At 34.7% G+C, this 14,209-nt stretch overlaps 2 protein-coding genes across 2 annotated transcripts; one reads left to right on the plus strand and one right to left on the minus strand.

Moving 5' to 3' along the window:
* Positions 1 to 2,107: 2,107 nt before the first annotated feature.
* LOC139494595 (uncharacterized) lies at positions 2,108 to 3,844 on the minus strand. The gene has a single exon (XM_071282755.1). The coding sequence runs from the start codon at positions 3,842 to 3,844 to the stop codon at positions 2,108 to 2,110; it is 1,737 nt and encodes a 578-aa protein (XP_071138856.1).
* A 2,195-nt stretch (positions 3,845 to 6,039) lies between these two features.
* On the plus strand, positions 6,040 to 10,469 carry LOC139496292 (heavy metal-binding protein HIP-like). The gene is made up of 2 exons (XM_071284796.1): positions 6,040 to 6,541; positions 9,994 to 10,469. Exons 1-2 carry the CDS (start codon positions 6,076 to 6,078, stop codon positions 10,398 to 10,400), a joined length of 873 nt encoding a protein of 290 aa, XP_071140897.1. The 5' UTR covers positions 6,040 to 6,075; the 3' UTR covers positions 10,401 to 10,469.
* Positions 10,470 to 14,209: the final 3,740 nt, after the last annotated feature.

Below are 14,209 nucleotides of genomic sequence, written 5' to 3' on the forward strand. Positions count from 1 at the left end.
TCCGTTGTATTTCCTGTTCAGGAGATGTGTAAACAAGTTGTTGTCAATTTACTAGCACGAAACGTTCTCCTGGAAACTACGTTGTTGGTCTGTTGACTGTCGTGGAGTGGCGTACGTTATCCAAGAAAAACAACAGGCAAGTTTTTTCACTGTAATGGCCGGACCAGTGAGTGTAACCAAGACGACTGGGTTTAAGTGAAGATAAAACAATCAGGAGCTGACTTTTATTTCACTACCAATCCAAATGGTGAAAAACTGAAAATACAAATATAAATACAATTTTACAATCTGTATCTGTCTGTATCTGTATAGTACTGGAAATGAACTCAAAATACTGAGTAAAACTTATCCAGGAAATGTGTGTGCGCCACTGATGTCTAGTCGCGCGATATAACTGCCTTAAAACTTTCCACAGTTTTACAGTTCACGGCAGCATTTGGTAGTAAGTTCCAATCAATGATAGTTTGTGGAAAAAAAGAATGTTTATAAATGTCAGTATTTGCTGATAAAAGTTTTATTTGTTTGACGTTAGAAGTTGTGGATGGTCTAGTATTAAATTCTATGTGATGTTCAGTGGGGATGGCTACCAGGTCGTTCACTATTTTATACAGTAGTACCAGTCGTTGTTCTCGTCTTCGTTCCACAAGAGGTTTCCAACCAAGGTCTTTCATCATGGAGGTGACACTACTAGTACGTCTATAGTCTTTGAAAACAAATCTAGCTGCTCTTCTTTGTATGTTCTCTATGCGATATATGTCTTTTTGTATGGGTCCCATGCAGTGCCTGAGTAATCTAAGACTGATCGAACTAGCGAGATGTAGGCAGTTTCCTTAAAATGTTTGTTGCAGTGTTTAAGGTTCCGTCTGATGAATCCAAGTGTAGAATTGGCTTTGTTGCAGAATTTGTTTATGTGTGATGACCATTTCAAATTATCGCTAATAATTATACCTAAGTATGGATTTTCATTGACCTGCTCTAATATGTGGTTACTTAGTGTATAACTGTATGTGAGCGGGGACCGGCTACGGTGAATTGACATGACATAGCATTTACTGGCATTAAAACGCATACCCCAGTCCTTTGCCCAGTTGTCAAGTGAATCTAGATCTTTCTGTATTTGGAGTTGGTCCTGTGGTGTCTCGATGGTATTATACAGGAGGCAGTCGTCGGCAAACAGACGTACTTGTGATTTTACACATAGCGGCAAGTCATTAATATGACATAGAAAAAGAAGGGGACCGAGGACAGTTCCTTGGGGCACCCCTGAGTCGACGGAACAAGATGAAGAAAATTCTCCTTCGACGATAACTTGCTGTTGGCGTTGCATTAGGAATGATTTAATCCATGCATTTGTATTACCATCAATTCCATAGTTCTTTAATTTGTGTAAGAGTTTTCGATGAGGCACAGTGTCAAATGCCTTACTAAAGTCCAGTATGGTTAAATCAATTTGCTTCTTGGCATCAAAGGATTTCATGATGTCATGCATAGTAATTAGAAGTTGGCTTTCGCAGGAATGGCCACTACGGAAACCATGTTGAAGTGAGGTAAGTATATTATGTGCTTCCAGGTGTTTCAGGATGTGCCTGCAAACTATGTGTTCAAGGAGTTTGCAGCAAACACAGGTAAGTGATACAGGTCGGTAATTTGCCGCTGTATGTCTATCTCCTTTTTTAAATATTGGACTGATGTTAGCATTTCTCCAGTCAGATGGAAGAGTACCTGAGTCTAGGCTGAGCTGGAATATGTGACTCATTACTGGTGCTAATTCAATTGAGCACAGTTTTAATACTTTATTTGCGATGCCGTCTGGTCCACTAGCTTTGCTGATGTTTAAGTTTCTCAATAGTTTTTCTACTCCTTGTACTTCGATGTTGATGTTTTTCATATTTGGGTATTTTGATTCATGGGTCTGTGGTAGTTGATCTGATGCGTTTTTCTTGGTGAAGACCGACTTAAATTGGTCGTTTAGTAATTCTGCCTTGGATTTGCTGTCCTGATGTAAAATTCCATTTTTTTTTAATTCCAGCTACACCTATATTGTCAGTACGTTTGGACTTTACGTATCGCTAAAAAGGTTTACTATTACCTTCCGCCAAAGCTGCATCTAGGATTGTGTTGACATACTGCCAGTGAGCTTGTCGTAGAGCTTTTTGTGTAGCTCTTTTATGTTGTTTGAATTTTGCCCAATCGTCTGGCTTCCTGTGTGTTTAGCTTTCTGAAATAGTTTGTGTTTTCTCCTAATTTTCTTTTTTACGCTGTTTGATAGCCAAGGTAGACTATGTCTCTTATTTGTTAATTTCCTTGGTACATTAAGGTTGAGTGTTGTTTCTATACCGTTTTTAAGGTTGGTCCACTTATCTTCAACAGAGGTGTTACTATTGATGATATCAGCGCCAAATTTTATAATGTCAGCTTTGATCTCCTCCCATTTTGCTTTCTTATAAACATAGATTTCTCTTGGTTTTGGTTTATTATACTGCGGTTTTAGGTCAGTATCAAGAACAATCATGTTGTGGTCTGATATTCCAGGTAGTGTGTTACATGACTTTACAAGACTTGGATGGTTTGTGAGAAATAGGTCAAGGATGTTGTTTTCCCGGCTTGGTTTTAGTTGTAGTTGTTCCATACTAAACTCTTCAATAAATTCAAGTAGTTCTTGGTGATGTTTTACTTGTGCTTTTCCAGTTTTGACTGTGTTGTTGTTCCAGTCAATATGCGGAAGATTAAAGTCTCCTGCAAGTATAATAGGTTTATCTTTGCTGTTTTCACTCACATTTTGTACTGATGTTTTGAGGTTATGCAGTGCGTCTATGCTTGCATTTGGTGGACGGTAGTAGGAACCAATTATGACTGATTTGGTCTTTGTTTGTATTTCTGCCCATTGTAGTTCACAATCGTTTTCACTGTTTTCAACTGCGGAAGTAGTGAATTTATCATGGACTGCAATGAATACACCTCCCCCGTTTTTATTTCTGTCCTTGCGAAAAACATTTTTGTTGTACCCATTTGGAAAGATTTCTGCAGTTCGGTGTTCGTTTGCTAACCAAGATTCGCACCCTATGATGACATCAGGTTTTATGTATTCAACGCTTTCGTTTAGTTCTGATAATTTATTTCTGATACTTTGGCAGTTTATCATAAGGATTCTGAGGTTTTGCTGTTTATGTTCTAGGCCACTGATTGATTTTGATTTTGAGGCTCTTGATGGTGATTCTTCAGTTGTGCTACTAAGTATTCTTGGTTTTGTACTACTAAATACTGATGGACTGAATGAAGAGTCAATTGATGGTATTGTTGACATAGAGTCTGTGGACAGTAATGATGATACTGAACTGAGTATGCTAAATTGATTTGATGTTTCTAGTTCATAAGAATGGTATGTGAAGCTCCCCACATTTTGGGTACTACCTTTACAGCATATCCAAGACACATTAATATTTTGTATGTTACGTAGTTTAGAGGCACTAAGTTCCAGACAGTCTGAGTGATACCAAATGCTACACTCATCACAACATATTGCATGTTTGTGTTCCCAAGTAACTGGCACTTCACAATATCCACATGGATATATGGACGGGCCTGGGTTCAATTGGACATCTCCCGCAAGTAGGATACATATAAGTGTAAAGTTTGTCCACGCAGAACACGGTGATTTAGGTAACATTTCAATACCATGATTTAGATTGGAGTTTTGTTTGAGGACATAGCTGATCATAAGTGTTGAACATTGTGTTCGTAAGGAATATCTCACAAATGGATAGGAATATTGAGAGTTCAATTCATTAATTTTGAAGACTGATAAACATATAGAGACGATTACGATTTTCAAGATTGCCGCCATCTTTTGTTTTGTTTACGATTACCTGGCAACCAACCCCACTGTGTTTTGACGTTTAAAAGAACATCGTTGGAATTTTCAAACGAATAAATATATATAAATTATAAATATGTAAGGTCTGATGAGTTTTGTGGTTTTGTTACACTTCAAAATCTGTTTTTGATGCAATTTTTCTCGGAGCTCTTCAAGGTAGTTGTTTCCTTCGCGCATGTGCACACACAATGTGTTCAATGATAATTAAAGTCCATTAAAAAGACAGATAAACAGTTCGTAGATATATAAAGCTGTTAATGTTCTTTATAATAATAAAAAGATGAATATTCTTGCACACGTCGGGTTCTGTCTTGAATTAAATCGTGTAATCGCAGATACGAACAGTTTGGACGGTAAAATGTTCATAGTTTCTTTATAACATAGGGAAATATATTAAAACAGTTCATCGCTAATGTAAAGACATGATTTGTAATGTTTTAAATGTAACTCACGCTGTGGTTAGCCACGAATTGGTCCTTTGGACAACGTGTTCGATGATTGTTCCTTGTAGTTATGCACACGACTCGTTTGTTTTACGTCACTCAGAAGAGAGGGGAAAGTAACACGGATTCCTACACTGTCCTGTATAAAACTCCTAAAACTGGCGCACATGTGAGTTCGTGGTCTAGTGGTTAAGACCGATGGCTACAGTGCTGAAGGTCCCGAGTTCGATATTCACTCTGGGTGCTAAAAATTTCAGTACATCAGAAGGGTATTTTTCACCCTCTCACACACATCTCTGGTACCCAGACCGAAGTTTAAACTAGAATGGGTACTTTGGGGGCCTCGGTTGGTCAAAGTTGTCCCCTACTTTGACCTGGAGATCAATCTTTTGATATCTCTCTGGTTTGTCTGTTTCCACCGAGTGGCCCGGTGGTTCTCTCCGAGTACTTCGGCTTCCTCCACCATAATAACAGACTTCCCGGTGTCCTACACGCTCCCTTGGGTGGTGTTGGGTGGGGATTGTTCTGGTGGTGGGATAATATTGTAAAGGACACATCTCCATTAATCCTTAGGGAGTGTACATGGATCCGCTGTACCCTTGCAGTCAATCAAGGGGTGCGTCTTAATTGGCGGAATCTCAGTACATACATTATTACATTATAAAGCGATGTACGCAATGAAACGTTAACAATATAAAATGATGATCAAATGAAGAATAAATGATGAATAAGTTCCAGAACAATCGCTATGATATAAGACAAATATCGCATTGATATACTAAAATATAGCAGTATCTTTGACTTATAGGTGATTTTGGCTTAGCAAACAATTGAATTCATCTCAGTTGCATTCCACTGAATTTGCTACATGATATTTATAGAATGTCTACAAATGATAAATCGTGCATTTATGTTTCATTTATTCAACAATTCAATTTTCTCGTTTAAATACACCTTGCGTGTTATTACATAAAATAATTCACGGAAATTATACACTAGACGTATGTCGTGTTAAATGTCACCATGTTTTAAGATAAGAGTCATTACTTTATGCCGAGAAATCTGCCTTTCTTCGTACAAATGCTAGCATTCGTCTGAAATTTCCCACAATGCAACTCGTTGATATAAGACAATATCGCTCGTTGATATAAGAAAAGTTTTTATCGAATCGCTTCTTCCATAGACTAAATATTAAACAACCAAATATTGTTTATTTGTTGTGAAATACGAAACTGGGGTTGTTATAGTGACATTACGAAGTCGGTTACCTTAATTTTTTTAACCATTCTTTGTTCCCAAAATCAATAAATACCTTAACACAAAATCTAAAAAGAAAATCACTGGCGGAACTGAATAAGCCTATCTTTTCACATACTACAGGTATATTACCCATACCATGAAAAGATGTGGATGTGGTTTACACAAAACAGAATAATGAATTAATAGTTGTAGAATATTTCAAATTAGGGGAACATATAAAATAAAGAATAATGGGATGATCAAACATACAAACAAATAATTGTAAAAAATAAAGAAAAGAGAAAAAAATTATTAACATTTAAAGAATAAAGAAAAGAGAAAAAACTAATTAACATTTAAAGAATAAAGAAAAGAGAAAAAAATTATTAACATTTAAAGAATAAAGAACTGAAGAACCCACCAGCCAGACCCTCGTGGACTTTAAACTTCTTTGTTAAAACGTCAGTCATCCGTGAATGTCACTAATAAGGACATATGATGTTTTGAAACACAGTGGTAATGGAGAATCATTTGGTTGTTTTGCTATTGTCTGTAGTTATTTTGATTGGTGCATTTTATGGATACACTGTTGAGCAAAAAATATTCCAAATAAAAAACGATTTACTTAAACATGAAAAAGAAATAAAGGAAGTAGAACAATTAAAAGTTGAATTGAAGGCAATGCATACGGAACTTACAGAAGTGAAAGTAGATTTGGAATCGACGAGAAACGAACATAAAGAAGTAAATGAAGAATTGGAATCAACGAAAAAGGAAGTTACAAAGGTGAAAGTAGAATTAGAATCGACCAAAAACGAAGTTAAACAAGTGGAACTAGAATTGGGATCGACAAGAAAAGAACTGAAACAAGTGAATGTAGAATTGGAATCGAAGAAAAACGAAGTTAAACAAGTGAAAGTAGAATTAGATACGACGAAAAAGGAAGTTAAACAAGTGAAAGCAGAATTGGATAAGATTAAAACAGGTAAATAAACCAAGCCATGAGCATATTTCAGCTATACCATGATACCAGTATTGGTAAATGTCCATCGTCCGTACTCGTCCAGCGTCCTTCGCCATCCGTAAACTTTTAGAAAAATCTTCTCCTCTGGAACAACTTGGCCAAATTTAACCAAACTTGGCCTAAATCATCCTTACGGTATCTAGTTTTAAAAAATATATCCGATAACCCCGCCAATCATCGAAGATTACCGCCATAGCTAAAAATAGAACATTGGATAAAATGCACTATTTGGCTTTTAGCTCTGAAAATATTTAGCATTTAAAGCAAAACTGACGGGATGAAAATGTTCATTAGGTAAAGACATATCTGCCCTGGAATTTTCAGACGCACCAGACAACCTGTTGATGGGTTGCTGTCTAAGAATTGATAAGTTTAGGGAAATTTAACTTTTTCGGGTTATTACCTTGAATATCATGAAAAAATAGACAAAAATTGTAAACAGTAAAGTTGTTAAGCAAAGTCAGATCTCAAAATAAGTCAAATGACTCCTGTAAGAGTTATTGTCCTTCGGAGTTAATTATGGAAATTTTTGTAAAATTTTGTTATCTTTTACAAAAATCTTTTCTGAAACTATTGAGACAAATAAATTAACTTGTCCACAATCATCATTAAGATATCTAGGTAAAAACGTCAGATAACCCTGCCTACCAACTGACATCGCTTAAATTAGAAACATAGAGGTAAAAAGCAAGTTTTGTCTATGATTTTTAGAAGCGTTTTAAATAGAGGAAATCTGAAATGGAAAAATATGTTCAGGAGAATGAACTCAACCAATTGTCCATATATAAGTCAGAACTGTTAGACAAATTCTACAAACAAAAATCAACAAGAAATCAAAGTTGTTTTGATATAAAAATAAATTTGAAATTCCTTATTAAAATGTTCATAGATTAAGATTTTGCACTGTCACCGAGTTCTTAAGAGTCTTATTATACATGTATATAGTAAAAAACTGGCCTTATTTAGATTTCAGATTATTGTCGTAAATTTTACTATAATGTTCACTTCAATATTAAAGAAATCAACGCCCGTTAAATGATCGTGTGGGGAGGCCAATATTCATGTAGCCTCGGAAGAGGTTACAATTATATCTGATAAAATTGAGAATGGAAATGGGGAATGTGTCAAAGAGACAACAACCCGACCAAATAAAAAACAACAGCAGAGGGTCACCAATAGGTCTTCAATGTAGCGAGAAATTCCCGCACCCGGAGGCGTCCTTCAGCTGGCCCCTAAACAAATATATACTAGTTCAGTGATAATGAACGCCATACTAATTTCCAAATTGTACACAAGAAACTAAAATCAAAATAATACAAGACTAACAAAGGCCAGAGGCTCCTGACTTGGGACAGGCGCAAAAATGCGGCGGGGTTAAACATGTTTGTGAGATCTCAACCCTCCCCCTATACCTCTAACCAATGTAGAAAAGTAAACGCATAACAATACGCACATTAAAATTCAGTTCAAGAGAAGTCCGAGTCTGACGTCAGAAGATGTAACCAAAGATGAACATGAACTGCTAAATTACAGACCTAGTCCAAATAATTATGATGTCTGGCAAGGCTATTCAATTTTTTTTCTTGGACACCTTAAGCTTCCTACTGGCCGTCTCAGATATAAAAATAAAAATAGTCTTGCCAGACGTCTTAATTATTTGGACTATTACCAATTACAGACCAACAAAAAAATGTTTGTTAGGGATGATGAATTGAAATATTTATTTAAAGGTGGTTTTGATGTAGTCCAAATAATTATGACGTCTTGAAATGCTAGTTTATTATTTTTTCTTTGAGGCCTTACTTTCGATCTTGAAAGGCTATTTTCTTTTTCTTCTTTGACGCCTTACTTCGAAAGTAAAAAAATATAATAGCCTTTCAACACGTCATATTTATTTGGAGTAGTTTTGATGAAGAATAATTAGCCCCGGCAAATAAGTTTTTTTATTTGATGTGTCCTGCAGGAATATTTTTTTTACTTTAGACGAATGGCATGATGTAAATAAGTACAATGTATACATAACTGATGGCACATTGGCGGATCCAAGGGTTGGAACCCCCCTTTTTGTTTAGGCCGACCAATGCATTTGAATGGGAACCCCCCTTTGTCCTGGGTTGGGAACCCCTCCTTTATAAAATGGCAGGATCCGCCCCTGTGGCATCATGCAATTGAAATACATGTATTTCCCCTTTATAATAGTTAATGCATATTATTATTAAAAAGGCGATAAGAGGCACAGGCACATGTTTTTTATTTTATTTCTTCATTTTCCTAAATTATCTGACACAAGATGAACGTTCATAATTTGTGTGGACCATAGGATTAACAAACACCTGTGAAGAAGAACCCCTGTGTTTCGGTGTCTTTCGTATAAAAATGATAGATACTAGCCATGGTTGAAATTAAATATTGCAACACGTAGTTATATCTGATCTATCCGATGCACAAGCCATTCATGCCGTCTGCATAATTTTAGCATATCTCTAGATTATAATACCTGAAAGCGATAAATTACACCATGATTATCCTTCATAATCATGTTTTGCCCTGACAATGGATCATATTGAATAAATTTTCCATTTATTCTCATCAGTTTCTTCAACCAGGTCGTTTTAATCTCAACTGACAAGTGCACGGCTGCTTCAATTATCTTCAATTAACAAACTTGCAAACTGCAAGCTTCACGACTACATTGAATTTCCAAATAAGGTAAAAAGTGGGCGGAGCTTAAACTCCGCTTGCGATCTTTCTTTTGCTAAATACAGCTTTCACTCAAATTATTTCCATTATTTGGTGTGAAAATACATTATAATATGAAAAAAGACACCATATGCGATATAGTTCATCATTTATGCGATACGCGTAGCTTACCTATTGCTACATTAGTACTGTGTCTGCAACGTCAAAAGTCGCCCGCCATTAAACATTTTGATCCAGATAGGGGAAATAACTCCTGCACTATTTTTTATTCGGTTTTGCGGGAAAATCACCTTAATGTCGCTGCGCAGCAATATGCTAAGATTAAAGATATCAGAAAAATAGAGATAACATTGATTGAAGGATCACTTTGATATTTTTCCAATGATTTTGTTTTTCAGTAATGCAATTATGAATTAAATCGCCAAAAGGAACGAGACCCGGTGTTTCGTCAGAGTAAGAGTAGCATGAAATTATAACTCTTCATACATATCTATACTTATTCCAAATTTCATAACAAGCATATAGACTAGTTAACCATTAAAATAGTTATCATACGTAAATGGAAATCAGTAATGACTAAAGAAATTTTAAATACATTTCACAAAGAATATATAGATACGAAGGCAGCTCAAACTAAATATAGTAAAACAAAGTGTAAATAATCATTTGAGGCAATATGTAAATAAATACAACTATTGATTTTTATTTACTAGCTTGTTCTTCAATCTCGTCAACTGAAGTTGCCTTTCATGCCAGATTGAAACCGTATGTCACCCTTGGTTCTTCACAGATTGTTGTTTTTGATCAGGTGATTACAAATATTGGTCAAGCATATAACCCACATACGGGTATTTTCACAGCACCCAACGATGGAATTTATTTTTTTGCCTGCACATTTCTCAGACCACCTACTGCAACTCAATTACATCTTCAAATGGTTCAAAACAGCACCGAAATATCACGTGGACATGCGGCATCAGGTGGAGGATCGCAGGCTGGGTCGATGAATGCAGTTGTTTATATGCACACGGGAGATGTTGTGAAAGTGCGTCATTACCCTGGAGTAGGATCAGAAATAATACATGGCGATTGGAGCTTTTTTACGGGTTACCGTTTCTAATATTTTACTATTAAATCTTTCAACATAAATCTCTTTTGTATATTTAATAATAAATGAAGTTAAAACGTTTGCTGTGAGCTTACTGTGCGGTTTGAGCAAAGGCTCCTTGTTGAAGACCGTACTTTGACCTATAATGGTTTACTTTTATAAATTGTGACATGGATGGAGAGTTGTCTCATTGGCACTCATGATTAATTCCGAGCCAGTGACTTAACTACAATGTTCTCGATCTGCCGCCACATTGTGATGCTCGATAAAACGAACATTGTCTTCCCATATCACTCGTCTAATAAATAAAACAACTTATTTCTCATGCAGCAAAAATACAGCAATCTGATTGGTTGACTATTCCGGTGTAAATAACACCCCACCCTTGTTTTTTTCCCCCCCCCCAACAATTCAAAAGAACAAAAAAAAATCGGAATTTTCCCTAAAATAGAGAAATAAAGTAGTTGACAATGTACAGCAAGTTCGCCATTGAAATATTGTTAAACTGGAAATTTTTCATTACCATTTTTCAATTATTACATCCTGGTTTAAAAATGAGGAATATAATTGTTCATAAGAAATACATTCGTTATCTTGGTGTAATCAGGGGTGTACGGAATTTTACACCGTTGTTGAAAATTCATACAACAAACTGTGTAAAATTCTGTACACCCCTGATTACACCAAGATACCTAAAAATTTGTAAGGGTTCCGCGGAACCCAGTGTCTCGCCTACTTTTGCTGTAAATTGCAGGCTCAACAAAATTGAGGGAAAAAATCAATAAAAATATTCCGCTTGATACTATCTTTTTATTGTAAGAAGCTTCTGTCCAAGTTTGGTAAAAATCCAGGATAGTTTATGAATCTAATAAATGTTTTAAAAACTTTAACTGCAGACTGGATGTAATGTTAACTCGAAGAAAAACTAAGTCCATTTATAAGTAAAATACAGATACACAGGTACAAAATATTAACAAAATTTTCTTCTAGATACTAGCTTTTGATCATAAACTTCTGTCCAAGTTTGGTACAAATTAAAAATAGTATATTAAGAAAGTTATCAAAATTTTTAAAAATTTAACCACAGAGTGAATGTGTTGCTGGCAGAAAATCTAAGTCCATTTAAAGTAGAATACGGAAAAAAATGGATTTATCGTTTTACAAACTTTACTTCTGGATACTATCTTATGATCATAAACAAGCTTCTGTCCAAGTTTGGTACAAACCAAGGATAGTTTAAGAAAGTTATTAAAATTTTAAAAACTTTAACCACAGAGTGAATGTAATGTTTTCCCGCAGAAAAATTAAGTCCATTTATAAGTAAAATACGGAAAAAATGGAATTTTATTTTCACAAATTTTACTTCTGGATACTATCTTATGATCATAAACAAGCTTCTGTCCAAGTTTGGTAGAAATCCAGTATGGTTTAATAAAGTTATTAAAATTTCAAAAACTTTAACCACAGAGTGAATATTTGTGGACGCCGCCGACGACGACGACACCGACGACGACGGAATGTAGGATCGCTTAGTCTCGCTTTTTCGACTAAAGTCGAAGGCTCGACAATAATAGCCATGCACACGCAATCTTGCCTTCGCTTCAGTTTTTTTTTTTAAATTACCGTATTTGTCTTATTAGAATCGAAATAATTCATGGAAGCCGTTGATTTGTTGGACATTTATACATGGCCTGGGTCGTGATATTCGTTAATTTTATTCCTCGCTAACGCTCAGGATAGAATTTAAATATCACGGCCCAGGCCATGTGTAAATGTCCAACAAATCTATAGCTTCCATGCATTATTTCTTAATTAGTTTCCTTGAATTTTATGACAAGGGAAACCTAGTACAAAAACTCCTTATAACTGTTCACATCTTTATCATTTGAATTTTTTGGGTAATTGCAAATTAATTAGAAAGCCTGCCTTATCCTTCATTTTCCTATCATCACTATTATCCCCATTTGGTCGTACTGTTATAAGATATGAAATTGTCAACATTTATACCGGTACACTATCATACACATTAAATTATATGGGTGAATCTATAGACAAAGCAAATAGTGACTTATTTGTTTGCCGACTATTCATGTCTTATTATGTTTTTTAAGGTATGCAGAGGAAACCTTGCTGTAACGATCGAAGACAGAGATAAACTACGTTACGTGGAATCAACTATTAAAGAAGTACTACGTATTGCTAAACCAGATTACATTCGGACACTTTTGCAGTGTGCCAAAGTATTTTTTATTCAGAATGTAAAGATTAGAGGAAATTCACTTCGTTGCGCCTCATTTCACTATCTTGTGCATTTACTAGTCTGTTCATGACCACGCCGCTGCGGAAGATTGATTGATTGGTGTTTGTTTTACGCCGCCTTAGCGCAAAAAGGCTATATCGCGGCGAGATCTTATTCAAATATTTTACAATTTAAAATATATTTTTTTTTAAATCAGACAAAAGGTCCTTCAATATACTAAAACTCAAGTCTAAGCAAAATTGCTAATTTACAAATAGAATTCAACACTAAGAAAACGTGATAAAAAATGGCGCAGGAAAAATGGGACACCAATATATCGCCAACCTAGGTGAAGATTAATTCACCAGAAACCACAAAGACTTTGGGTGTGGTAATAATTAAGCGCCATTTTCTGCATGACATGAGTCGTCCAATTATAATACTTTATTATGAATCTGTAAATATACAAATTGTAAACCAAGTTTACAATGTGTTCCAATAAATATGAACAATATGTATAACTGAAATAAAGAAGCTTTTATATTCTTATATTTACTAATTTACCAAAATGCGGCCATCAAGCCAAACTGAATTCTATAATTGAAATACTTAACAATATCTTTGCTTTAATTGAAACATTTAAATATGGACAAAAGAATAAATAAAGTTACAAGTACCTGTAGCGGCGACTCTCGTCATCCGCCCTTCCTGATAATATATTGACCAGTGACTAACTCGAAAAGTGCTTATATTAGTGTATATATATGGTTAGTATTGTCGTGCTTTGAGTTCATGCATAACTCATGCCATTTGAACATAAATATATATCATTTAAATAATAATAAAGAATCGCAGTAACTTTCTATCGTACTAATTTAAATATTCAGTATGTAAAGCCAAACATAGCGTACAAAGCTATAGTTTGTTTCAAAATACGCAGCGCAAAACTATTTGTCGTCAATCGTCAAAAAACATGAATATGAAATATGAATATAATATGAATGTGAAACATAACACTGAAAACACAAATAACATAATATGTTTAATAAATGGAACAAAATGGATACATAATATCCGGTGACAAAATTAAAATCATTTTAAATTTTTACAACATTTTTATATTTAATGAATGGATATTATCTATTTTGAATTTATTGAACCATAAAACTAATTTTTGACTCTTCACATTGAATAATTCGCGAAGCGGATTATGTAAAATGTGAAGAGTCAAAAATTAGTTTTATGGTTCAATAAAATCAAAATAAATTATTGCCATTCATTATAAATAAATTTCTATAAAAAATAAGGCTCAAAGAACTTTTTATATTATTTATATTAACAATAACAACGTACACACATGTTGGCGTATGAATACACAACGTCAGAGTGGGCGTGTCGCCATCAAAATTGACAACATTGAAAATAAAACTAATAATTTTAACCAATCAGAAGACAGTAAATACACCAAATTTATTTATTTTATAATATATTACAACTTCTTTTACGAATGAAACAATATTTGTAATTAGAACACTATCAAATAAATCATACATATTATGTACATTGAAATGCTTCCTACGAA

Source organism: Mytilus edulis, chromosome 11, assembly GCF_963676685.1.
Source record: "Mytilus edulis chromosome 11, xbMytEdul2.2, whole genome shotgun sequence".
NCBI lineage: Eukaryota > Metazoa > Mollusca > Bivalvia > Mytilida > Mytilidae > Mytilus > Mytilus edulis.